The following is a 27,500-nucleotide window of genomic DNA, read 5'->3' on the forward strand; positions in this document are numbered from 1 at the left end:
CCATATTGTCATATTGCATATTCATGGATTCTCTTCATGAACTTGTGTAAGTTATGGCCCATTGTTTCTATAACATGGACGTCCATAGCATATTATATTTTGAAATATTTACCTAAGTATTATTTATACACATTGTAGATTTTTTAACCTGTCATGATTTTTCGCAAGTAAACAAACATTTTGATATGGATAACAAACAGAAATCGTGTGTAGAAAAGAGAGGCAGAAAGTCTATTCTATTCTTATAGTTCCAGGACCATTAATGGAGTCTTGTACTGACCAATCAGTAATGTATTAATGTAAATGTAAAAAGCAAACGAATAAAGTTTTGTGATAAGTTATCTCGATGAAATTAAGTATTACTTAATAAAAGTAACAGGTTTAAAATGCACTGATCCCATACCCCCTGCTGCAGTGTGATGGTGTTGAAGACACTCCTCCTCCCCGTAATCCTCCTCCTCGTCTTCAGAGTCCAACATCCGCTGTAGCTCAGCCGCCATAACGCTCTGTAACCATGGGAACACATGCTCAATACATAAAACATGTGCTCCTTAAAAAACCGGGTAATGAATGTGCATAAAAGTGTCGTCCCAGATTAGCCTGTGCAGTCTGCATAGGCTTATCAGTTATGGACACTTTCTTCTCTTAAAGAATTTTCTTAACAAACAACCATTTAGGCAGAAAGTGTTGTCCCTAATAGGATTGTGCACGGTAAAAAACTGGGATGACACTTAAAAACTCATATTCCCCGTCGTGATTATATTATGATGGATGACTGACCCACAAGAATGTATCATTATAAGTGAGTAATGTAATGATTGTTACAGAGAATAGTATTCTTGTTGACTGGATATGTTATGATTGTTATACAGAATAGTATGATAGCTGACTGATCTAAAAGTATGTTTCAGTCAAGGGGTGTGTGTGTAATGATTGTTTAAAGAGTATTATGAAAGTGACTGGGTAGCAGTGTAATGATTGTTATAGAATATTATGCTTGTTTACTGGGTAGTGTAATGATTGTTATACAGAATATGATTATTGTTGACTTGTTATTGTGATGATTGTTATACAGAATATAATAATAGTTGACTGGGTATTGTAATGATTGTTATACAGAATATCAGGCATAACCCAGGATTTTGGGCAGGCACAGCGGAAAGGCAGCATGGAGGGATTGATGCCGATGAAGGTGGTGGTGGGGGTCATTTCATGTAGATTCTTGTTATTTGCTTCATGTTTTAAATTTAAATCAACATAGTTTAGTGCTATTAAAAGATATTTTTATTAATTTTTCATTTGTTTTACTCAATTTATTTCATTAAAGTCATTAATTATAATGTTAACAAATAACAAACAAAAGACATGATTGTAAAAACAAGCACTGAGTCACAACAGCCCGCTGTGCTGAAAACACCTGGGAAAAGGCTTAGAATATTATGATATTTGACTAGGTAAGGTAATGATTGTTATACATAATATTATGCCAGTTGATTGGGTAGTGTAATGATTGTTATACAGAATATTATTGCAATTGACTGGGTAGTGTAATGAAATGTTAAAACAAATATTATGACAGTTGGCTGGGTAGTGTAATTATGTTATACAGAATATTATGATTGTTGACTGGGAAGTGTAATGAAATATTATACAGATAATATATTCATGACGTTACTTCCGGCATAACAAGTTTTAAAAAGCTCCGTTAAATTATGCACTTATTAAGATTTTACAGAAAATAACATGATATAAATGTGAAATTTAATGTAAATAATAGATTTTTGACAGCGGGTCATTTGATACCAATTGAACATGGCAAAACGGATACAGAATTTCGAGTTGATCGCTACAAAAAACTCCGGACTTCAACAACAACAAGTGGACCGATGGAAACAAGAGACTATACGAGTTAAATAGTGAAAAGGCAATGAAAAAGAAACTCTATGCGACCCACGGGACCACCGATTGTCAAGGTGACTGGTGGGGGGCTGAAAATCGAATTTAGTACTGGTATGTATGAACTTTTCAAAAGCTGTGCTGATGAGTTTTACCAGTCTGAAATTTGAAATTTTAATGTCAAAAAACACAAGTGTATGATAATATTGGTAGTTTAGTGGAAACTAAATACAGGCTATCATCCGGAAGAAATGGTGTGTATACAATTAACTTATATCACACAAAATGTTCATGTTCAAAATGGAAAAATGGTGAATCAGTTTGCGGAAAGTGACTTATCAGAAATCCTACAACTCACTACAAATAAATTAATACCAGACAACTTGACCATCGATGAAGTGAATGCAAAAAAAATTCTTCAGGAATGCATGCTGGTGTTAACGAATAGACAAACTGCAGAAAAAGATGTATATGGTTTGAGACCGGAAATAAATGATTCCAATTTCATGGTAATACCAAGCAACTTGAAAACTTTGAATCGGGTGTAAAAAGTCAATGCATGAACATTGTCGCAAGTACTCAAACGGAGAGCACAGGGATTGAATAGGATTTTGTAAGCATTTTTTTGTTTGATTCAAAAACAATTCAAAGTCAGTAAGTATGTGGCGCAAAGATGGTGTGACACTCTAACACCAACATCGCGGATTCAATAGATAAGACATTCTCCATAGTATAAAGTAACAAGTACAACAAAATTCCGAGCTAACGGAACGAAAATACGATTGCTTTCGGAAAATGTTCAAGGACCGTGAAGCAAACACACGGCCCAATTAAATATATCTGTACAGAAAAAATTACAATCACACCGAGAGATACTTTAAGCAAACTCCCTATCAAGTGTTTCTTCCAAAGGTGATATGAATAAGCTCTGTAGACAGCAACATGTTAGAACGGATGTCCGATGATCCCGTACAAAATGACAACGATACGAGAAAACCTTTACCAGTGACACTTGAGCCTTGCCCACCATACGATCTCCGACATACAAGATAATACAGGCATTTTGAGAGAAAGAACCAATAAAGAGGAGCATATATCGAACATTACGCCACAAATATCGAAGACATTACTGATTGGAGATTCAATTGAGAGGCATCAATAAGCGAGGATTATGCGAATCTGTGGACATATGCAGTTTGCCAGGAAGACAATGCTAGATATCTGTTAGAAGCTGAGTAAAATGAATATCTCAGAAATATCGAAAATAATAATATTTGCTGGTGTAAATGATGTCTCCAATGGCCAGTCGATTTCACTAATCAAGATGTAATCTTCAAGACAGTGCAAAGAATTCAAGAGCCAAACAAATTGTGAGATATTTATTTGTAAAATAAGTCCTCGATGTGATGTTGATGTATGCGATTTCAACTCCATACTAGAAGATGTATGGAGTGAACTTCCGGTGAAACTGATATTGTTATAATTGTTTTGTGTACGGAAATGGACAATTGGCAAATTGGCTATTCAGACCTGATGGAATTCACCCAAATAGTTATGGATCAAGTTCACTTGTGGCAGCAATCAACGAAGTATTGCATATTACTAAGAAAAGAATGCAGCAGCAACAACAACAACATCGTCAACATCATCCAAATCAGCAGAGGCGTACTTCTAACGGAGGCTTCAAAAACAGGCATCGGTCAATACCGGAGAGCTGTACCGAAATTCCAGTACGGGCTTCATGGCTTTAGGAACAAGCATCATGACTTCCCGAACAGTTATCATGACTTCCGGAAAGGGCATCATGACTTCATCAGGCATCATGATCTAAGGAAACGCACACCTGGACACCCGGAGCGAGCATCATGATTGTCAGAATAAAAATCGTGACTTTCGGTACATTCGTTGATACGTCAATCATGAAAAACGGTCGACACTGCACGAACTGTGGTCATCAAAGTCATGTTATGCGTGACTGCAGACTACCCAAAAGACAATAGGTTACTGATGACAGACGTACTACATCGTTATATAGCAAAAATAAATTTGACATTCTTTAGTCGGTATGTAGCCAATGTGACTCGCACAAATGTTTAGTGTATTTCAATTATTGCTAATGAAAATCAACATAAACAACATTGCTTAAGATTGAATAATGTTACATGTAGCACAATAAATACTTTAGACACTTGATTTATCATCCCTGGATAGTAACGTTCTTATGGAATCTGACATAAATTCTACTTCTAAATGTAACATAAATAATGATTATTATATTCCATTTACATATAAAGGTTTGCATATTATGCATTTGAATATCCAACATTTATTACCTAAAATTGATGAAATTCGTGTTAACTTACACGAAAATAGTTCTTTATATATAGTAGGCTTTTGTGAAACATTTTTAAATGATAAAACGGAGATTATTACAATATCCATTTCCGGTTACAGCATTGTAAGACGTGATAGGGCTATTTCTGCTGGAGGCCGTATAATCTAATTTTTTATTAAAGATACCATCTCTTTTGTACGTAGACAAGATATAGAAAGTGACGATATTGAATCTATTTGGCTACAAATCAACAATTTAAAGTACAACACCATATCTAATTAACGTTGTTTATGATCGCCCACCAAAAAGCCCTCAATCTTGGATTGACTCATTTGAATTACAATTAAATAAAGCAGACATGGAAGATTGTAATTTGTATTCAAACGGGGATTTAAATTTTCAATGTTTAAGCCAAAACGTATTTAACAATAAGAAATGGGGAAAAATTTATCACTGATTTTAATTTAAAACAACATGTGTGTTTTCCAACAAGAGTTACTGAACGTTCATCATCAATATTAGACCATTTGTATTCAAATTATGACAACATTACTAAGGTAATCATACCAAAAATAGGCATAAGTGACCATTTCCCAGTAGTTTTCACATTGAGTGTCAAAGGTAAAATTGTTAACACAGACGATCATAAAATTATTAAGTACAGATGTTTTAACAAAATTAATGAAATAAATTTTCAAAATGACTTAGCAAATGCTTATTTTGATATAGTTGAATCAATTGAGGATGCTAATGAGGCATTTGAAGTATTTTATAACATATTAAACTCAGTCCTTAATAATAATGCCCCTATCAAATATAAACAAGAAAGCGTCGGAGACGGGTGATGCTCCCAAAAAATTTTTTTTGTCACAATATTGCACTATATATTCAGATAAAAGCTAACGTCTTGAGGGCACAGTAGTTGGGGGGACAAGAATTTTTTATAGAAAATTTCAAAGGGCCATAACTATGTGAAAAATGATCCGACCAGAACCAGCTGATAATATGCACATCTCCTCTTGGTAGTGAAGCTTCCCATAAAGTTTCATTGAATTCCGGTCATTAGTTGCTGAGAAATAGCCCGGACAAGAATTGCACTATATGTACAGTTAATGGAAAATTTCAAAGGGTTATAACTCTGTAAAAAATCATCCGACCAGAACCCTCTGATAATATGCACATCTCCTCTTGGTAGTGAAGCTTCCCATAAAGTTTCATTGAATTACGGTCATTAGTTGCTGAGAAATAGCCCGGACATGAATTGCACTATATGTACAGTTAATAGAAAATTTCAAAGGGCCACAATTCTGTGAAAAATTAATCGACCAGAACTCGCTGATAATATGCACATCTCCTCTTGGTAGTGAAGCTTCCCATAAAGTTTCATTGAATTCCGGTCATTAGTTGCTGAGAATAGCCCGGACAAAAATTAAGCACGGACAGACGGACGGGCACACAGAGAGACGAAGCGGGGACTATATGCTCTCCCCAAAATAAATTTTGGGGGAGCATAAAAAGATTACAACAACCTGGTTGTACAACGAAAACGTGAAACAAGCCAGGTCTTTAAGGGATAAATATAAACGTGAATCTAACTGGCCACAATATAAGTTGTGGCGTAATAAGTGTAACAGTGCAATCAAAAAGGCTAAAAAATAATATTATTCAAATGCGGGACAAAACAAAACAAGTGCTTAATCGCTCTGGAAAACTATTAAATTAGCCTCAAATAAAAACAAAGAATCCTCCATTTTGCCAAACGTAATAAAGAAGGATGATCAGATAATATCTGGTAAAACAAATGTAGCTAATGCACTTAATGACCACTTGTTGACATCTCGAATCTTATTAAAAAGACTGAATTTACTGAACACGATTTCATCTCACTAAAAACATATTTAGCTGCTAAGCTAGATTCTAAGCATTTCTCTGTTCAGTTTATTACTTCATTAGAAGTTATGACTTAAATTCATCAATTACATTCAAACAAATCTGCCGGGGCTGATGGTATAGGGCTCAGCATTATTAAACTTTGCAAAAAATTCATAATACAACCAATCACTGCTCTTATAAATAACTGTATATCACATAGAACCTTTCCAGACATGCTTAAAATTGCAAACGTTATACATTATACAAGGGGGGATCGGTAGAAGATCCTAATAATTATAGACCAATATCACTTTTACCTACTATATCTAAAATATTTGAAAAGCATATAGCTAAACAATTGCATATTTATCTAGAATTTACAAGTCTATTAAACAAAACTCAGTCAGGTTTTCGCAAATATCATTCTTGTCAAACAGCATTGATTAATATATGCTTAAACAAATTGATAATGGAAATCTGGTAGGTACAATTTTCTTGGATTTAAAAAAAGCATTTGATCTTGTGGACCATAGGGTTCTTTTATACAAATTAAAACTTTATCATTTTAATGATAGGTCATGCAACCTATTTTCTTCATATCTCCGAAATCGATTTCAGTACATGTATATCAAAGCAGAAAAGGCTTCCTCTACTTGTCATTGCTGGTGTTCCCCAAGGATCTTTTTTGGGACCTCTTCTATTTCTTATTTACGTTAATGATCTTTCACTAAATCTTACATGTATTTCTGCAATGTATGCTGATGATACAACATTGCACACTGCGGGAACAAATATTCAAAACAGTTCAAAATAAGCTACAAACAAATCTTTCCATTGTAAATGAATGGTGCAAAACTAATAACATGATTATTAATCCACTAAAAACTACTTGTATGGTATTAGGGTCAAAACGGAAAGCTAAAAAATTAACAAATCTAAAACTTAAAATTTCAGATACGGTGATCAAAACAGTAAATTGTCAAAAACTTTTGGCCTTTATAGTGACAATACTCTATCCTGGAAACTACACATTAACAGCGTTTGTTCAAAAATGTTGTCTCAAATTTTTCTTCTGCAAAAAATAAAACCATATTTAACCCTTGAAATGCGTAAACTCTTCTATAATGGTTATGTCTCGCCTATATCCGACTGCGCATGCATTACCTGGAGTTCAGCAGCCAAAATGGAAATTAATAGAATAGTCAAACTACAAAAGCGTTGTGGTGCACATATTTTAAATAAAAAGTACAACCCAAAAATCCTATTTAAAGATCTAAAATGGTTGGAATTTCGAACAGCGTAATCACTATTTTACGTCAGTTATTGTATTTAAAGCATTTCACAATCAAACCCCAACAAACATACCTGACCTTTTGACACCTTCACAAAATAATCACTTTAACTTGCGATCTTGCGAAAAGGGGGATTTAAAGCTTATGCGAATACCCAAAACAAACTATTTCAAACGATCGTTTGAATTTCCAAGCACAAAAATTTGGAGTTCATTACCGCAATCTATACGTCAAACAAACAATTTAATGACATTTAAGAAAAAATTAAAAGCTTATCTTTCTACCACACTTTATGAAATAAACTGAACATCCTTCATGTTTTTGTATAGTAAATAACCTAAGTTTGATGTTTAAATACTGTTCTTGAATAAATGGTAATTGTAGTTTTATGTCTGTCATTTGTTTTCAATTATGATATATATCATTGTAAGTGTACATGCATATGATTATTTATGTTTTGTTCTTATAGCTAAAGATGAAATATTATGTATTTGTTGTAAATAATATTATGTTAGAAGACCTTGTTGAAAATAAGAAATGCATTATATAAATTGCATATTATGTAATTTCATCTGATGTATTTCTTAACAAGTCTATCTTCTTTAAATAAAGATTTTATTATTATTATTATTATTATTATTATTATTATTATTATTATGGCCATTGACTTGGTAGCCTTATAATGATTATTATACGGCATATTATGGCGATTGACTTGGTTGTGTAATGATTGTTATAGAGAATATAAGGATAGTTGACAGGGTAGTGTAATGATTGTTATACAAAATATAATGACTGTTGACTGGGTAGTGTAATGATTGTTATACAAAATATAATGACTGTTGACTGGGTAGTGTAATGATTGTTATTCAGAATATTATGGCAGTTGACTTGGTAGCCTAATGATTGTTATACGGAATATTATGATAGTTTACAGGGTAGTGTAATGATTGTCATACAAAATATAATGATTGTTGACTGGGTAGCATAGTGATTGTTATAGAGAATATAAGGATAGTTGACTGGGTAGTGTAATGATTGTTATACAGAATATTATGATTGTTGACTGACCCAAAAGTATGTATATAGGTCAAGTTGATTGTGACATTATTGTTACATTAATATTTTGATAGTTAACTGGTACAAAAGTATGTTTCAGTCAATTGGGTTGTGTAATACATTTTATACAGAATATTATGATAGTTGACTCAGTAAAGAGGGCTGTGTAATGATCATTTTACTGGATTTAATAAAGCAAAAAAGCATTACACAGATTATGTTTCTGTCAACAGGCATTCTGCTTATACTAAACTGGTTAAGTGAACTTAACATGAGTGAACTTACAAATGTAACAGTTAGAAACCTTCGTTTTGTATGGATTTATTCTTGATTATTGATAAGAATCAAAATAATCAAGCCCAGTTACTTACCTTTTTTAAATTGCCTTAAACCTGTCGAGAAAACTACAAAATTCAAACAACTATGATGCTCACAGGTTAAATTGCCTATATCAATGTATTTTGTTCTGTCCCGTTTATTGACTATTTATAGTATTAATTATTGCTCTTTCAAATACATTTTAAATATGTTCAATGCACCAATAAAGTACAAACACTCACAATCAACTAGTAAACACTAGGTGGTAGCATGTGATTACAAACATTCTTACCCCAAACAAAATTGAAGCACAAACACTTCAGACATCAGTCCCCTTAATATCAACAACAATCAGTCAAGTCCAACAACTCAGGATAAATAGTAATGGCCCATAACTCATGATCAGCAATTCCTCTACCATTACTCAACATCAGCAAGTCAAATTTTAGCCCCTGATCACTAGAGCAGCTAGTCAAGACAGCTAAATTATTGCCAACCAGTGAAACTGAATATCAATCAGTCAAGTCATGTAACTCAGGATCAACCACTAAAGGCCCAGGACTCAAAACAAACCAGTCAAGTCCCTTAACTCATGATAAAAAAAGTCCCATAACTTAAAATAATGCAGTCAAGTCCAATAACTCATGATATCTCTCTCCCACTCATAATCACAGTGAAAATGGCTTTATGGGACTAACTCGCAGGCTGTTCAGGATTTATGCTGTTTTTTCTCATCAGTATCTTAGGGTTGGAAATGAAGCTCTACAAATTTAATCCTATTAGAAAGGTTTTTAATTTTATACATTTTCTTAGGGATTAAAGACAGGTAAAAATGAGTATTTAAGCCGTAAAGGGTTAAACAATGCAAGTCCCATAACTAACAATCATACAGTCAAGTCCTGTAACTCATGACACTAAACATGTTAAGTCCCATAGCTCATGATTAACAAGTCAAGTTCCATTACTCTTTCAGTCATTTTGTAGTTCATGTTAAAAAAGTTCTTTTTTAAGTCTTATAATTCGGAATAAACAAATCAAGTTCCATAACTCTTACAGTCATTTTGTAGTTCATGTTAAATAAGTACAGTCTCAAAATTCACATTAAACAAATCAAGTTCCATAACTCTTGCAGTCATTTTGTAGCTTATGCTAAACAAGTCAAGTCCCGTAATTCACATTTAACCAGTAACCTTCACTTACCCATATTTTTTGTCCGTACAGCTGTCTTGGACTCATCATGTTTCAACGCGTCAGGCTGTATCTTGGAGTATTCCTCCTTGGTTATGCTCATGTAGAAACAGAAATCCGAGGCCTTGAGGATATGGCTGGGGCCGGGGTTGAGTTGTAGGTGGGGGTCATCGACAGTGCTGTCCAACACTGCCACCAGCGAGATACCAAACCTGACAGGAATAAAGGACAACAGGGCTTAACCCTTTGCCACTTAAATACATATTTTCACGCATTTGTAGTCCCTTAGAAAGTAACATTTAAGACCTTTCTTACTAGATTCAAGTTCTTAAGGCTTCATTCCAAACCTTATATACTGATGAGCAGCAAACAGTATAAAACCTGAAAAGGCTGCAAGTTACCTGCAAGGCTTTCCTGGTTTATGCTGTTTGCTTATAGCCATTTTCACTTTGCTTCTAAGCAGGAAAGGGTTAATGCATGTGTAGAAAGTGGGTTTGTACAGACTTAACTGGGATGAAACTTTCTGTCTAAACTAGATTTCATTTAAAAGTAAAATACCATAAAAGCTGAAAGTGTCGTCCCTGATTAGCCTTTGCGTAGTGCACAATCTAATCTTGGATGACACTTTAACAAATATATTGAGCATGGTTTTCAGTGAACAAGCCTCAAAGCATCCAGAGTCCTAGTAACACCATCGTGTCTCACCTCTGATGTGCATCAGCGGAGGCCTCGGTGAAAGATTTGCCCTCGTAGGGGGAGAAGAACATGCTGCGACCAAGCTGTATGTGATAGATCTCGTTGCCTGAGTGACGCCCGTAAGTCTGCTGCCATTGATCTGTGGCCATGTCCGCCTCGCTGTAATAGATACAACCACATGGAATGGCGGCCATTGTAAAGAATATAATTGTGTAAGCCATGCACAGCAAGGTTTTCAATCAGGCTTTTGCTATATGCCAGACCATGGGGAACACAACCGGGCTGGGTGTTGAGTTTCCTAAAGAGTCTGATATAAATCTGACACAAAGAAAAGGCAATCAGTATACAGCAATTTTTTTATCCAATTGGGAAAAGTACCTGTACCAACCCAAATGGGAAAAATTACCGCACAAAATCCTGAAATTGAGGAAATTCACGCTGTGAAGTATTCAGATTAAGATATTTGTGAATTTGATCTTTGCTAACAAATACTTTGAAATTGATACCTTAATGTTGTCAAGTTGTCAATTTCATATTAACTTTGGTTCAAGTCATAGAGCTGCATATGAAATTGATTTTAAAAAAAATTGGATAATAAGTAGTTTTTCCCAATTCCATTTTCCATTACTTTATGAAGAAGAAAAAAAACAATCGTGTAGCTTTATAAGTATGAGATTGTAAACTTCATAAACTTTGTAATTTTCCTTCAATTAAATGAAAATGGCACAATAATTTTATGTTATTAATTCTAGTTAATAAACTTGGGGATCTATACAAAAATGTGCACACAAATACCATTTAAGCTCAAGAAAATTGTACACACAAAAAGTATGTATTATCTTTTATTTTATGCTTTCCAGTGGTTTATAGAGAAATATCAGTGAATTAAAACTGATAATTTCACTGTTACAAACAGTAGAAATTATCAGTGAAAATTATCGATAATTTTCACTGTTTACTGTGAAATGACGTCATTTTTGTGACGAAATGACGTCATTATCCGAGCGAAATTCTTTAGTTAAACTCTTTAACGATGTATATAAACCGTGAAAAAAATCATAAAATAAAAAGAAAATTTGTTGGATTCGGTTGAATATCGATTTTAATTCACTCGTGATCATAGAAAATATATATTTTCACTCATGGCTGCGCCATTTGTGAAAATATCATTTTCTATTATCACTCGTGAATTAAAATCGATAATCCACCGATTCCAACAAATATCCTCTATATATATCAAACATTCAAAACATTGTCATAAAAAAATGTTTTTAAATTCATAAATGTAGGCAAAATATTTTGAGACATAACTTTATATTCAAGATCGCAAGTGAATTAGAAATTAAACAATGATATTGATTTTGATAAAAATGAAGTCAGATATTTTTGTGTATACATGGACAACCATTATTATATCATATAATCATTAAACATTTGCCAATATTAATCAGAGTAAAAGAACAACATTCTCATATGTAACTAATATACTTGCATTTAAAACGCATTTTTTACAATTTACCATGTTAAAAACACTTCTTTGTATGAAGAAAAAATAATATGGTGCTTATATCACATTTTATAACAATCTTTTTAGTGGTTTTTTTTTATAAAAAAAAATATCTGACTTAATTCTTATCAAAATCAAAATTATTGCACAGACTAATAAGGGATAACACTTTCCACTTAAACTGAACGTTTGCTAAGAAGAGACGACAGATAAATGAAAAATTCGATAAAAGCGGAAAATATTTTTCCCGATTAGCCTGTCTGGACTGCGCAGGCTAATCTGAGACGACACGTAACGCACATAAATTAAGCCCCATTTTCCCTGAGCCAGACTCAACTAAAAATACTGGTCGCAGTTAGCAGCTCTGAGGTTTCACCTCAACCCTTTCCCACTTAGAAGCAAAGTGACAATGTCTATGTGCAAACAGCATAAAACCAGAACAACCTGCGAGTCACTCGCAGTCTGTTCTGGTTTTATGCTGTTTGCTGCTCATCAGTATCTTAGGTTTGGAAAGAACCCTTAAAAACTTGAATTTGTAAGAAAGGCCTTGAATTAAATGTAAATTTCTGAAGGACTACAAATGCATCAAAAAACATATGTAAGTGGCAAAAGGTTAAATAAGATCACGAAGATATTTGTTAAGTATGACATGAATATTTTTTTTAAACATAAAGATATGGATTGTTGAAAGCAATTTCTAAGTACAAAAGAGGTGTAACTGCATGCAGAGTTATGTACTTTGGTCTGTGACCTAACACAATGATCCGAATAAATGTGTGCATTTTCAATACATACAAGTTTTGCAGTAGTTACAGATATGGAGTTGTTTCACACAAACCTTAACCATAGCATACTGAAATGCTTCTGCAAAGGCCAACAAATGAAGCATAAGAAAAGCTCTAAATCTTTGATGAATAGATAAATAATTGTGGTGAAAGGTGCTTAAATTCAACCATTATTTTCATGGCACTTCAGTAGAATTTCTTAAAACTGATGTCCATCACCTACAATACATTGCAATGTATGTATAAAATTCCACATAAGCACTACTTATTCTAAAATTATGAAAAGAAAATATCTTGGCAAATCTAACACAATAAAAATACTAAAACCCCAACAAGAGCACCGCATAGCGGGTGCCAACACTCGGCTGTGTGAGCAGTTTTGAATAGATGAAAGCTGGTCAGAAGTGACCTTGACATTTGACCTAGTGACCACAAATGGGTGTGGCGTGTAAAACTCATTAAGGTGCATCTACACATGAAGTTTCAAAGTTGTATGTGGAAGCACTTTGATTTTAGAGACTATGTTATGGTTTTAGCACGACGCAAACAGTGGACGGCAGACGGCGGACGACAATCTGGCTATGACAATACCTTAGGTTTGTTCTCCGAAAACAGCCGAGCTAAAAATGGGTCTAATATGATGTTTCAAAAAAGCTTAGTACTAGACCAGAAACCTTGAATGACTAACCCTTTACCACAAAGATACGTATGTAGTGTTTATAGTCCCTTAGAAAGTTATATTAAATTGAAGACCTTCCATACTAGATTCAAGTTTTAAAGGCTTCTTTTCCAACCCTCAGATACTGATGAGCAGCAAACAGCATTAAACCTTAATAGACTGTGAATTACTCGCAGGCTGTTCTGGTTTTATGCTGTTTGCACATAGCCATTTTCACTTTGCCTCTGAGTGGGAAAGGGTTTTAAAGCAGACAGGGTAGCTCCTGACCAGACTGCAAGCATTAGAAGTAATGGGTGTGTATAGCAGTATTACATTCTGTATTGCGTTGGAGGACCGAGTGTAACACTCGTTCCTCCAACGTAATACAGAGTGTCCCTCTATATTAGCTGGAGAAAGTATACTGCATAGCTGTGTTCTTACATTAACGATCGTTGTCTTATAATATTATGAGCACTAACATGTTTAATATCATGTAATTATTGCTTTTCCTTTTTATTCCCCTTCCTGATATATTCACAACAAGTTATATAGTTTTACATCGACATTTAAGAATAAATGTCATTTCCATAAGCCAGCGCAATTCCAGCACAAACACTGTGCACTTATTTTTACTGGAATTAGCTGCCTTTGCTATTTATAAGAAATCTGCGTCTTAATGAAGTACTTACAAATTACTACGCATTCCAATCGTGCTGACCAAACTTATGTTAAATATTTAATATGACATGTGAAGACACATATAATATGAGCATTGTTCTGAGAAAACTGGGCTTAATGCATGTGTGTAAAGTGTTGTCCCAGATTAGCCTGTGCAGTCTGCACAGGCTAATCACGGACGACACTTTCCGCCTAAATTGGATTTTTGCTAAAAAGAGACTTCATTTTAACGAAAAATGTCATAAAAGCAGACAGTGTCATTCCTGATAAGCCTGAGCGGACTGCACAGGCTAATCTGGTACAACACTTTACACACGGGCATTATTCCCAGTTTTCTCAGAACTCAAATCATATGATCTGATGAGGTGACATTAATATCTATGTTTACTATAGTGCGCAGTTAGAATATAAGTGTACCTAATTATATTGGAATAGATATTTTCTAATGTCTTATGTTCTGCAAATGAAAGCATCATATAAGTTTATAAAAGCGCATTTGAAATGTGATTATGTATATAGCTATGTATTTTTTTATTATAAACTGGAATTCAAGTGTAAGTGTACTATACAAAACATAACAAATATTTAACACCATTGATAAGTGAAATAAAACTAAAACAAATAACAAACAAGAGCACCGCATAACGGGTTCTGCACTCGGCTTTTTTTTTAGAGGTCACAGTGACCCCAAAATGGGTGTGGCGTGTAGAACTCATCAAGGTGCATCTACAGTACAGCCAAAGCGGACAAATGTATTTCGCGATCCGCGGCGGCAAGGCGAAACGAGTCGATGCCGCGTCAGTCGTTGAAGCCGCGTCAGTATGCGGCGGCAAGTCGCATTTCGCCGCGAAACTTCGCATTTGTCCGCCGAGGCATGCCGCTATCCGCGACATGATGCCAAGTCGATGCGCACCATGAAATAAAAATCTTTTTAAAATTATCAGTTACATGTAGTTAACAAATTTTGAAAGAACAATTATAATAATAATTAAAATCATAATAAATTTATTGTGCGCGGATTGTATTAGCATATACATGTAAGCATAGTTAATGTGTCTGGCCAATTAAGTTTGTTTCCCGCCCGTAGTGTATGTATTTCACACATAAACAAGGTCACGTAATTATGTTTTCGCACATACAAGTGGTCAAGGCTCCAGAATATGGTGGATTTATAAATTAATTGCATGTTGATTTTGCTATTAAATTTAAGCTGAGAAAATTAGCAGTTTGAAGCCACATCAATAATCAAGACGGTGACGACGCATTTGTTGTTTTGATAATTATCAGCTTATTAAAACTATTGTTTGAATATGCGTATATAAACACGTTTAATTTTGTTCATATTATACAGTTAATATCGCTACTATTTACCCGATAATCCCGTATATTCCAGTTTTAAAGCAAATGCTGGTGAATATTTACGATACACAAACATTCTCGATATTTCCTTAAGTATCAAATACATTTTGGCATTTGTTACTATTTAAAGAGATGATGAAATAATGTCTAATCGGGGCGGTTTTTTTTCCACTGAACACGCGATTTACGCCTGACGTGATGTTCATGTATTTATACAACACAAAATACACCCAAACTTTCCAAACGACGTTCTACATGTCTGCATAATTTTCGCGCGCTTTTTATGAAACAAAGGATATTTTAGCACTGTTTATTTGACGCTAGAATTTGTCAAAGATCGCGTTAGCATTTAAATTCGGAAGTGTGTTTCGGATTTCAAATTTAAAAATGACAGTCGAACGAAACATTAACAGTTGCGCGTAATTAATTCTACACTACACATACATGTATGTGCATGTAGGTGGATATCTTAATTTCACTCAATCCGCCGCGTACGTATGCGGCGGATTTACTCCGCGAAAGTACGCGAGGTTAACACAGACTCGGCGTCGTTGCCCGGATCGATGCCGAGTGCCACGACGATACGCCGCGTGAACACATGATTCGGCCGCCGCGTCATATAATCTGGCCGTGGCGTAGCCGCGGATTATGTTTGTGCCGCGTTAGCTGTACTGTACATATGAAGTTTCAAGGTTGTAGGTGGAAGCACTTTGATGATCGAGGAAAATGTCATGGTTTTAGCACAGCGGCAGATGACAAGCTGGCTATGACAATACTTCGGGTTTTCTCCGAAAACAGCCGAGCTAAAAAACACAATAAAACTCTTGTTTTCAACTGTATTATTTAAAAACGTTTTTATTTTCAACCTTTTTTTTCAAAATCAGGATGTATGCTGAATTTTTACAAGATATTCCTTGTCAACTTATCAATTATGAAAATAATTTTTAATGAACTTTTTTAATCCGATTTACTGCCAGTTGCTGGTTTTGCTGTCCACTTGTGTTTACAAATCAAATTAAAGAAAGGATCCTTATATAATTTCAAAACTATTTAAAGCTTTTATGGAGTACCTAAATAAGGTGAGGCATGTAAATATATGGTACACATGACGTTAACTTATATATCTTATTATAAACTTATGTAAACTGTAACCAAGCTTCTAGTTTTCTTCCTTTTGAGCCACAGCGTGCAAAAATGGGTCTTATGCAATATTGGACCAGTGTCTTCAGACCAAGCTACGCATCCATAGTCTGTTCAGGAGCTGCCCTGGCTGCTAATGAGTGCATGAAACCTTGCGTTACTTCATAGCTGAATGGTATGCTTCTGACCAGACTGCATAGATATGGTCTAAAGCTACGCTGGCCCTATATGGCATAAGACCCATTTTTGAATGATGAAGGCCTTTCATGAATATCTGACACAATATTTACATGCAGCAAGGTTTTAACCTAAATTAGCAAATGTTTTAAAAGTCCTGTTCAAAATCATAATTATGCAGAATAGTTATTGAAGGATCCTTTATGGAATACGGCTTTTTTTGTAATAATATTTACATTCACTAAACGAGTACAACCAGTAACATATTATTATGAAATGTAAATAAGAATGTTATGTATTTTGCACTTAATTAGATGAAAATTGGCATGTAGATATTGGTCAGAAATTCTAAAGAACTGACCTATTAATATGCAACACTAATCAACCAGCAGAAAAGGGTCAGGTTGTGATCGTATAATACATGGAATTGAGGATTGCTCTTGGAAAACTGGAATTAATGCTTGGGCATAAAGTGTTGTCCCAGATTAGCGTGTGCAGTCTGCATAGGCTAATGTAAAAAGAAACTTTTCCCTTTTATTGTACTTTTCATTTAAATAATGTCTTTTTTAGCAAAAATCCAGTTTTGACAGAAAGAGTTGTATCTGATAAGCCTGTGCAGATTGCACAGGCTAACCTGAAATGACACTTTACAAACATGCATTTAACTCTGTTTACTTGCAGCCAAGCACAATTTATTGTATAATACTGTGTATATTTAAATTTACATCATTAACGGACAAGAAACAGGGCATTTTTATATCCAACAACAAGCTTTAAATTCTCTATTAATTAACAATTATTTAAATTACTGTGCAATGAACACTAGATCTACATGTACAATTTCTGAATAATTCAACCATCCATACTTAAGATATTGAGCAATAACAGGTTTTCTATTTTAAGGAAAACTGACTTCGGCCTTGATTAAATGTGTCACAAACAGAAGAAAAAGCAAAGCCTGTTATTGTAAAATACCAACTGGATATAACAAAGTGATGTCACCATAAATACTCATTTTGACCTAAATTAATTTTAATTAAAAAATGGTCTGTCAAGTTTAAGCAATTCTTTTTAGGGTTGTGTCAAACTTTCGTCTTTAAGAACACTAACTTAAAAAGGAGTTTATAATACTTCTGGCAATTTAATCATAAAATGGTGCACTGTCTATATTTTCAGCTTGTAAAATTACATTTTCATTATTGTCTTTAACCCTTTTCCCACTTGGAAGCAAAGTAAAAATGGCTATATGCAAACAGCATAAAACCACAGCAGCCTGCCAGTTACTCTCAGTCTGTTCAGGTTTTATGCTGTTTGCTGCTCATCAGTATCTAAGGGTTGGAAATGAGGCCTTTAAAACTTGAATTTAGTAGGAAAGGTGTTTAATTAAATTAAACTTTCTAATGGACTACAAATGCGTTAAAATACGTGTTTCTATGTAGTAAAGGGTTAAGTAACAATATGAGTCACGATCTTTGTAAACTGCTCTTAAAGGACTTAGTAAAGTGACATCACAGATGGAACAGGCTTAAATCAGGGACAACAATTACTACCAACACTGGATTTTTTATTTTAAAGAGACCCCCTTTCAACGAAAAATACTATAAAAGTGAAAAGTATCATTCCTGATAAGCCTGTGTGGACTACGCTGTGTTATCTAACACTTTAGGCACATGAATTAAGACCAGTTTTTCCCATAAGGCGGTTCATATAAGAACTGCACTATCAAGTGGCAAACTACAATCTAAATGCAGTGACTGACCCTTGTCCACTGGTTATTGCATAGCTGGAAGTGTGATGAATATGCAACAAAGCGATTTATCAGAATCCACAAACCTGGTATGGGTTTTTCCAGCAAAATCTCTATAAATTCAGGAAAACAGGATTCATTATTAGAATAAAAGTTAGCAAAACTACCCTTCTTTAATCTGAGAGTCAGAGTCGAAATCCATGGCATATTCAAGCCTGACTTTGGGAAAAGCGCTGCTAAACTTATTTGCGTGAAGAGTCATTCCAGATTAGCCTGTGCAGTATGCACAAGCCAGTGCAGTATGCACAGACTAACTAGGGACAACACTTTCCACCTAAACTGGATTTTTGCTAAGAAGACACTTCTTTTAACCCTTTGCATGCTGGGAAATTTGTCGTCTGCTAAAATGTCGTCTGCAGAATTTCTAAAATTAGCATATTCTTCGATTTTTTTTCAAAGAATACTATCAGAATAGTAAACAGTTTGGATCCTGATGAGATGCCACGTTCTGTGGCGTCTCATCTGGATCCAAACTGTTTGCAAAGGCCTTTAAAATTCAGCTCCAGCGCTTTAAGGGTTAATAAAAAAATTCCATCAAAGCGGAAAGTGTCATCCCAGATTAGCCAATACGGACTGCACAGGCTAATCTAGGACAAAACATGCATAAAGCTAAGTTTTACCGATACGTGGTATTCTTATCCTGTTATAACTAACGTATATACTATGGGCAAACTGGCTGGCACAATTGTGTTTACATACAAAATAATGGAACAACTTATGACCTGAAAATGTAACAACATTCCATATTGAAATGGAAGTCTAAGTAGCAACACTCATTTAAGATTGTAATGGATAAAAAAGACAAAAGCAAATGAAAAGAGTTGGATGACAAAGCTGAACTGTACAGTGCTTTTTTCACCATTTTGGGAATGGAGCCGGTACCCTTAAGATTATGAAAATTGTTGTTTTGCCTGTATTTGGGAAATGAGGTTTTACTTTAGTTGTTGTTAGTTGTTTGTTGACAACAAATACCTCAAAAATGGGAATAGAAATGTACATATTATTATATTTACTTTGATTTTACTAACATATAGAGCCAGAAAGGAAAATAAATTTACTGATGAATCTTTGTTTAAACCTTCATTTGGGAATTTAAGACAGTCTTTTGGGAGAAATATATACTTTATAATATTGGGAATGGGGACTAAATTTTGCCCCAAATTTGACCAAACTAGAGCTTTGTCACAGACGTGACGAATACCCCCACATGCCGCATTGACACATAATATTTTGCATGTCGTCTTCACAAAAAACAGCGGACACCATGCTCAGTTTTTAAAACGCACTTAGTAACCCCTTGACCTAGTTTTTGACCCAGAAAGGCCAATGTTCTAACTTGGCCTTAAGATCATCTCTATAAAACTTCTGACCAAGTTTGGTGAGGATCGGATGTAAACTACTTGAATTAGAGACTGCCAGACGCCATGTTGAATGTTAAAAAACGCACTAAGTGACCCCGTGACCTAGTTTACGGACCACAATGGCCCATGTTCAAACTTGTCCTAGAGATCATTTAGATAAAACTTGTGACCAAGTTTGGTGAGGATTAGATGAAAACTACTTGAATTAGAGAGCGGACAACATGGTGAGGTTTAAAACGCACTAAGATACCCCGTGACCTAGTTTTTGACCCGGAATGACCCATATTCAAACTTGACCTAGACATCATCTAGATACTTCTGACCAAGTTTGGTGAAGATTGGATGAAAACTACTTGAATTAGAGAGCGGACAACATTGTGATGTTTAAAACACACTAAGTGACACCGTGACCTTGTCTTTGACCTGGCAAGACCCATATTCAAACTTGCCCTAGACATTATCAAGATACAACTTCTGACCAATTTTGGTGAAGATTGGATAAAAACTACTTGAATTTAAGATAGCGGACAACATGGTGAGGTTAAAAACATTAAGTGACCCCGTGACCTAGTTTTTGACCCAGCATGGCCCATGTTGGAACTTGACCTACACATCAACTAGTTACAACTTCTGACCAAGTTTGGTGAAGATCGGATTTAAACTACTTGAAAGAGAGAGCGGACACCATGCTCAATGTGTAAAACGTACTAAGTGACCCTGTGACGTAGTTTTTTATCTGGCATGGCCCATGTTCAAACTTGGCCTTCAGATCATCTAGATAAAACTTCTGACCAAGTTTGGTGAAGATCGGATGAAAACTACTTCAATAAGAGAGAGGACACCATGCTGAATGTTAAAAAAAGCACTAAGTGACCCAGTGACCTAGTTTTTGACCCGGAAAGGCCCATGTTCGAACTTGGCCTTAAGATCATCTAGATACAACTTCTGACCAAGTTTGGTGAAGATCGGATGAAAACTACTTGAATTAGAGAGCTGACAACATGCTGAATGTTTAAAACGCACTAAGTGACCCGGTGACCTAGTTTTTGACCCGGCAAGGCCCATGTTCGAACTTGGCCTAGACATCACGATTGTAGATACAACTTCTGACCGAATTGGTGAAGATCAGATGAAAACTACCTGAATTAGAGAGCGAACACCATGCTGAATGTTAAAAAACGCACTAAGTGACCCCGTGACCTAGTTTTTGACCAGGCAGGGCCCATGTTCGAACTTGGCCTTAAGATCATCTAGATACAACTTCTGACCAAGTTTGGTGAAGATCGGATGAAAACTACCTGAATTAGAGAGCGGACAACATGCTGAATGTTTAAAACGCACTAAGTGAGCCCCTGACCTAGTTTTTGACCCGGCAAGGCCCATGTTCGAAGTTTGCCTAGACATCATGTAGATACAACTTCTGACCAAGTTTGGTGAAGATTGGATGAAAGGTACTTAAATTAGAGAGCAGACACTTAATACGGACCGACAAACAGACCGACCGACCAAAAGCTCACTCCTTCGTTTGTGGGGGTATAAAAATACTACTGGTAAATGTTTTGAAAATGCCTTGTTTTATAGGTCAAATTTCTCTGAAGATCAGAAATTGAAAACAAGAGCTCGGCATAACAGGTGTCACGCTTGGCTGCAAAAGCTTGTCAGAATCTTTTTTTTTTAGAGGTCACAGTGACCTTGACCTTTGACATAGTGACCCAACAAGAGATGTGTTCATCAGAAACACAATGCCCCCTACTGTGTCACTTTGAAATAAAGTTTCTATTTATCATTTGGCAGGTATAGAAATCATCTCCCTTTAAAGCTTATTACTTCCCCTGGATTTTGTTCAATCCAACCGGGTGGGGGGGGGGGGGGGGGGGGGGGGTCTGTAGACAGTGAAAAATGACCAAGTCCCATCATAGCCAGAGTTCATCATGTATCTATGGACATAAGTCCACAGGTATGTAATGAACACTACTAGTAACAATTAAGTACATGGAAATGATAATTATATCATTAAAAAAAAACTTTGACAAATCAATCATTTGAGTTAGAAATAATCAAAATCATTAATCTGTACAGTTACTGTGAAAAGAAATTCAATTCTTGGTAAGGAAATATATAATATGAGATTTATAATTATATAAATTACTTCCCTTGAAAATAATTGTCTCTAACAAATCTCTACTTTTAGTAGCAAATAATTAAAAGCGACTACTGTGACTGTAGATTCACCACTCAAAATTTGCAGCTCCATGAGATACACATGCATGCCAAATATATAAAGTGGCTATGTTCAATATTGAATAATTATCTCCCTTTAAAGCTTATTACTTCCCCTAAATGTGTATTTTACCGTAGACCTTGAAGGATGACCTTGACGTTGACCTTTTACCACAATGTGTTTGTCAGAAAGACAATGTCCCCTGCTGCGCCGCTTTGATTTATTTAACAAAAATATATACGTGGGCAGGTCAGATAGCTATGTCCATTTAAAGCTTATTACTTCCCTTTACTTTGTTTTTTTTACCCTAGACCTTGACGGATGATGTTCACCTTGACATTTTACCACTCAAAATGTGCAGCTCCATGAGATACACATGCATGCCAAATATCAAGTTGCTATCTTCAATATTTAACAAGATGTGTTTGTGAAACACAATGTCCCCCTATATGATGTTTGACCTTGAAGGATGACCTTGACCTTGTGAAGGATGACCTTGACCTTGACCTGTCACCACTCAAAATGTGCAGCTCCATGAGATACACATGCATGCCAAATATCAAGTTGCTATCTTCAATATTGCAAATGTATTCATAAAATAAGCCATTTGCGCCACATATATTTGACCTCTGACCTTGAAGGATGACCTTGACCTTTCACCACTCAAAATGTGCAGCTCCATGAGATGCACATGCATGCCAAATATCAAGTTGCTATCTTCAATATTGCAAAAGTATTTATAAAATTAGCAATTTGGGCCACATATATTTGACCTCTGACCTTGTAAGGATGACCTTGACCTTTCACCACTCAAAATGTGCAACTCCATGAGATACACATGCATGCCAAATATCAAATTGCTATCTTCAATATTGCAAAAGTATTCATAAAATGAGCGATTTTGGTCACATATATTTGACCTCTGACCTTGAAGGATGACCTTGACCTTTCACCACTCAAAATGTGCAGCTTCATGAGATACACATGCATGCCAAATATGAAATTGCTATCTTCAATATAGCAAAAGTTATTGCAAAATGTTAAAGTTGGCGCAAACAGACCAACAGACCAACAGACAGACAAGGCAAAAACAATATGTCCCCCACTATTATAGTGGGGGACATAAAAAGTTATGGCTAATGTTAATGCTTTAGCACGACGCCTAAAGCGGACAGCGGACGACGAGCTGGCTATGACAATAGCTCGGGTTTTCTCCGAAAAACACCGAGCTAAAAATGAGATGTCTCATAATTGTTCATGACTACATGTAATAAAAAAACATATGTATTCAAATGAACAAAGGTTCCAATAATGTTGAAGAGTACTCTAAATTGAAATATAATCAGAGTATACCTAATTAAACTAATATTTGGCAGTATACTAAATTAAATAAATAATGTGGGATTTAGTTAACAATTTGCATCATTAAATAACTAAATAAATGTCAGTCAATGATAACTAAGATTGATAACAATGATAACAATTAACATAAATTAACAAGGGCTGTTTGTAAAACATGCATGCCCCCCATATGGGCTGTCAGTTGTAGTGTCAGCCATTGTGTGAAAAAGTTTTTTGGCACTGTGACCTTGACCTTTGACCTAGTGACCTGAAAATCAATAGGGGTCATCTGCAAGTCATGATCAATGTAAATATGAAGTTTCATGATCCTAGGCGTAAGCTTTCTTGTGTTATCATCCGGAAAACATTTTACTGTGTCAAGTCACCGTGACCATTGACCTAGTGACCTGAAAATCATTAGGGGTCATCTGCCAGTCATGATCAATGTACCTATGAAGTTTCATGATCCTAGGCATAAGCGCTCTTGAGTTATCATCCGGAAACCATTTTACTATTTTGGGTCACCGTGACCTTGACCTTTGACCTAGTGACCTGAAAATCAATAGGGGTCATCTGCGAGTCATGATCAATGTACCTATGAAGTTTCATGATATTAGGCATAAGTGTTCTTGAGTAATCATCCGGAAACCATTTTACTATTTCGGGTCACCATGACCTTGACCTTTGACCTGAAAATCAATAGGGGTCATCTGCGAGTCATGATCCAATGTGTCTATGAAGTTTCATGATCCTAGGCATAAGCGTTCTTGAGTTATCATCCGCAAACCATTTTACTATTTCGGGTCACCGTTACCTTGACCATTGACCTAGTGACATGAAAATCTATAGGGGTCATCTGCAAGTCATGATCAATGTACCTATGAAGTGTCATGATCCTAGGCATGAGCGTTCTCGAGTTATCATCCGGAAACCATTTTACTATTTTGGGTCACTGTGACCTTGACCTTTGACCTAGTGACCTCAAAATCAATAGGGTTCATCTGCATGTCAGGATCAATGTACCTATGAAGTTTCATGATCCTAGGCCTAAGCGTTCTTGAGTTATCATCCGGAAACCATCTGGTGGACGGACGGACATACAGACGTACCAACATAAGGACAGACCAACATGAGCAAAACAATATACCCCCTCTTCTTCGAAGGGGTGCATAAAAACTTTTTTTCTAAATCTTGTTTCAAAATCATGCACTTTTAAAGAGATCCTTCAAAAGAAAAATCTAATTCATTCATTGGTTCACAATTTAGAAAAAAAAGGGTTTCTATATAAGTTAAAATCTTTTTAGTGTGTGTGTGTCAAAATTGTTTCCATCAACAAAATTAAATAAATCAATGTTGAAAACAAATTCAAAATAATTTCATAACAACATATTGAAACATTAAAATATATCCAAAATCTAGATGAAAGAAGCAAATTTATAGATTTGATATCCCTCGCCAAAACTTAATTTTGTAACAGATGGACTGACAGAAATGCAGACAACTCTATATCCCTTGGCCCTTGGCAGTGGATAACAACAATTGTGTTTTAATGTGATTACAAAAATGGGATAAGCTTAAGTCTGTTTTATGCATTTTTTATTTTACTATGAGTCTCCATTCACTAAAGTTACAAGAAATTCCTCAAGCAAAGCTTTGCAAAGCATTCACAGCAAATAATTGTAAGCATGTTTAAGGCTTTAAAGTTAAATGAGATTAATGCAAACAGGTTGATATCTTATACAAGAGGGCCATGATGGCCCTGAATCGCTCACCTGACTCATTAAGATCAGATGAAAACTATGACCTCTATTGTCTACACAATGTTTTTCTATGATTTGACCTAGTGACCTAGTTCCTGACTCTAGATGACCCAAATACAATCCCAATCCAGATTTCATCAAGATAAACATTCTGACCACAGTTCATAAATATTGGATGAAAACCGTGACCTCTATTGTCAACACAAGGTTTTTCTATTTATTTGACCTAGATTTTTACCCCAGATGACCCAAATACAATCCCACCCAGATTTCATCAAGAATTCTGACCAAATTTCATAAAGGTTGGATGAAAACTGTGATCTCTAATGTCTACACAAGGTTTTTCTATTATTTGACCTAGTGACCTAGTTTTTGACCCCAGATGACCCAAATAAAATCCCAACTCAGATTTCATCAAGATAAACATTCTGACCAAATTTCATAAAGATTGGATGAAAACTGTGACCTCTATTGTCTACAGAAGGCTGTTCTATTATTTGACCTAGTGACCTTGTTTTTGACCCCAGATGACCCAAATACAATCCCAAACCGGATTTCATCAAGATAAACATTTTGACCAAATTTCATCAAGATTGGATGCAAACTGCGACCTCTACTGTCTACACAAACAAATTGTTGACGGACGGACGCACGGACACACGCAGGCACGCACAACGGACGCCGGACATCACACGATCACATAAGCTCACCGTGTCACTTCATGACAGGTGACCTAAAAATATGTGTCGGAGATAAACATGAACAGTTGTGGTTAAAATCCCAAAGAAACAAGGGCTGTTTGTAAAACATGCATGCCCCCCTATATGGGCTATAAGTTGTAGTAGCAGCCATTGTGTGAATACGTTTTTGTCACTGTGAATGGTGGTGGTGGTGGTGGTGTAGTAGTAGTAGTAGTAGTAGTAGTAGTAGTAGTAGTAGTAGTAGTAGTAGTAGTAGTAATAGTAGTTGTAGTAGTAGTAGTAGTAGTAGTAGTAGTAGTAGTAGTAGTAGTAGTAGTAGTAGTAGAAGTAGTAGTAGTAGTAGTAGTAGAAGTAGTAGTAGAAGTAGTAGTAGTAGTAGTAGTAGTAGTAGTAGTGGTAGTAGTAGTAGTAGTGGTAGTAGTAGTGGTAAAAGTAGTAGTAGTAGTGGCAGTAGTAGTAGAAGCAGTAATAGTAGACGTGGTGGTGGTGGTGGTGGTGGTGGTGGTGGTGGTGGTGGTAGTAGTACTAGTAGTAGTAGTACTAGTAGTAGTAGTAGTAGTAGTAGTAGTAGTAGTAGTAGTAGTAGTAGTAGTAGTAGTAGTAGTAGTAGTAGTAGTAGTAGTAGTGGTAGTAGTAGTAGAAGTAGTAGTTGTAGTAGTAGTAGTAGAAGTAGTAGTAGAAGTAGTAGTAGTAGTAGTAGTAGTAGTAGTAGTAGTAGTAGTCATAGTAGCAGTAGCAGTAGCAGTAGCAGTAGCAGCATTACAAGACCAATACTTAAGAATGATCAAATGGAAAAAGGTAACATAGCACCAGCAGTAAATATGGGGCTCATTTACAGGTCAGATTTGGAATCTCTGCTGTAAAATGAGATTTTGAATGAATTAAAGGGAGGCAAATCTGTAATAAAAAGAACATGCATAAACCGTAGTTGTTTCCCTTGTTTGAACCATGCTAAATCCTTACAAGTTTGGAAAGAATTGGATGAAAAATTTGGACTTTATTGCATAAACACCATTTTCTCAATTCAAGGGGAGGTAATTCTGTACTTCATGGACCAATAATGCTCATTTTTTGTAGGGTTCGTGTCCTCATTGATATAAAGACACTGTGCAAATTAGGAAAGGATCGGACAAAAAATGTGGAAGATTTTTGAAAGTTTTCACAAAATAGGCAAAAACGAATAAACATGCAAAGTTCAACGAGCTCCTGCGGCCATGTTTTTTGACGAATCAAATTTCTTTGAACAACTTTTTCAGGGGAGCCCTCAAAGGTCATCCCTGTGAAATTTTTTGAAAATCTGATGAGCGGTTTCTGACAAGATTTTTTAAGGTTTTTACCATATATGGTCA

General features: G+C 35.4%; 2 protein-coding genes across 2 annotated transcripts in view; one reads left to right on the forward strand and one right to left on the reverse strand.

The window, feature by feature from the left end:
- Positions 1-279, forward strand: part of LOC127857484 (potassium channel subfamily T member 1-like) — a 158,984-nt gene extending 158,705 nt beyond the window's left edge. Inside the window, exon 20 of the mRNA XM_052393879.1 lies at positions 249-279. Coding sequence (XP_052249839.1) covers positions 249-279 — 31 coding nt within the window. The remainder of the gene's footprint in view (positions 1-248) is intronic.
- Positions 280-9,964: 9,685 nt separating this feature from the next.
- Positions 9,965-27,500, reverse strand: part of LOC127857485 (potassium channel subfamily T member 1-like) — a 125,817-nt gene continuing 108,281 nt past the window's right edge. Inside the window, exons 16-18 of the mRNA XM_052393880.1 lie at positions 18,794-18,820; positions 10,666-10,815; positions 9,965-10,172 (exon numbers count right to left, since the gene is read on the reverse strand). Coding sequence (XP_052249840.1) covers positions 9,965-10,172; positions 10,666-10,815; positions 18,794-18,820 — 385 coding nt within the window. The remainder of the gene's footprint in view (positions 10,173-10,665; positions 10,816-18,793; positions 18,821-27,500) is intronic.

This window comes from Dreissena polymorpha, chromosome 14 (assembly GCF_020536995.1).
Source record: "Dreissena polymorpha isolate Duluth1 chromosome 14, UMN_Dpol_1.0, whole genome shotgun sequence".
NCBI lineage: Eukaryota > Metazoa > Mollusca > Bivalvia > Myida > Dreissenidae > Dreissena > Dreissena polymorpha.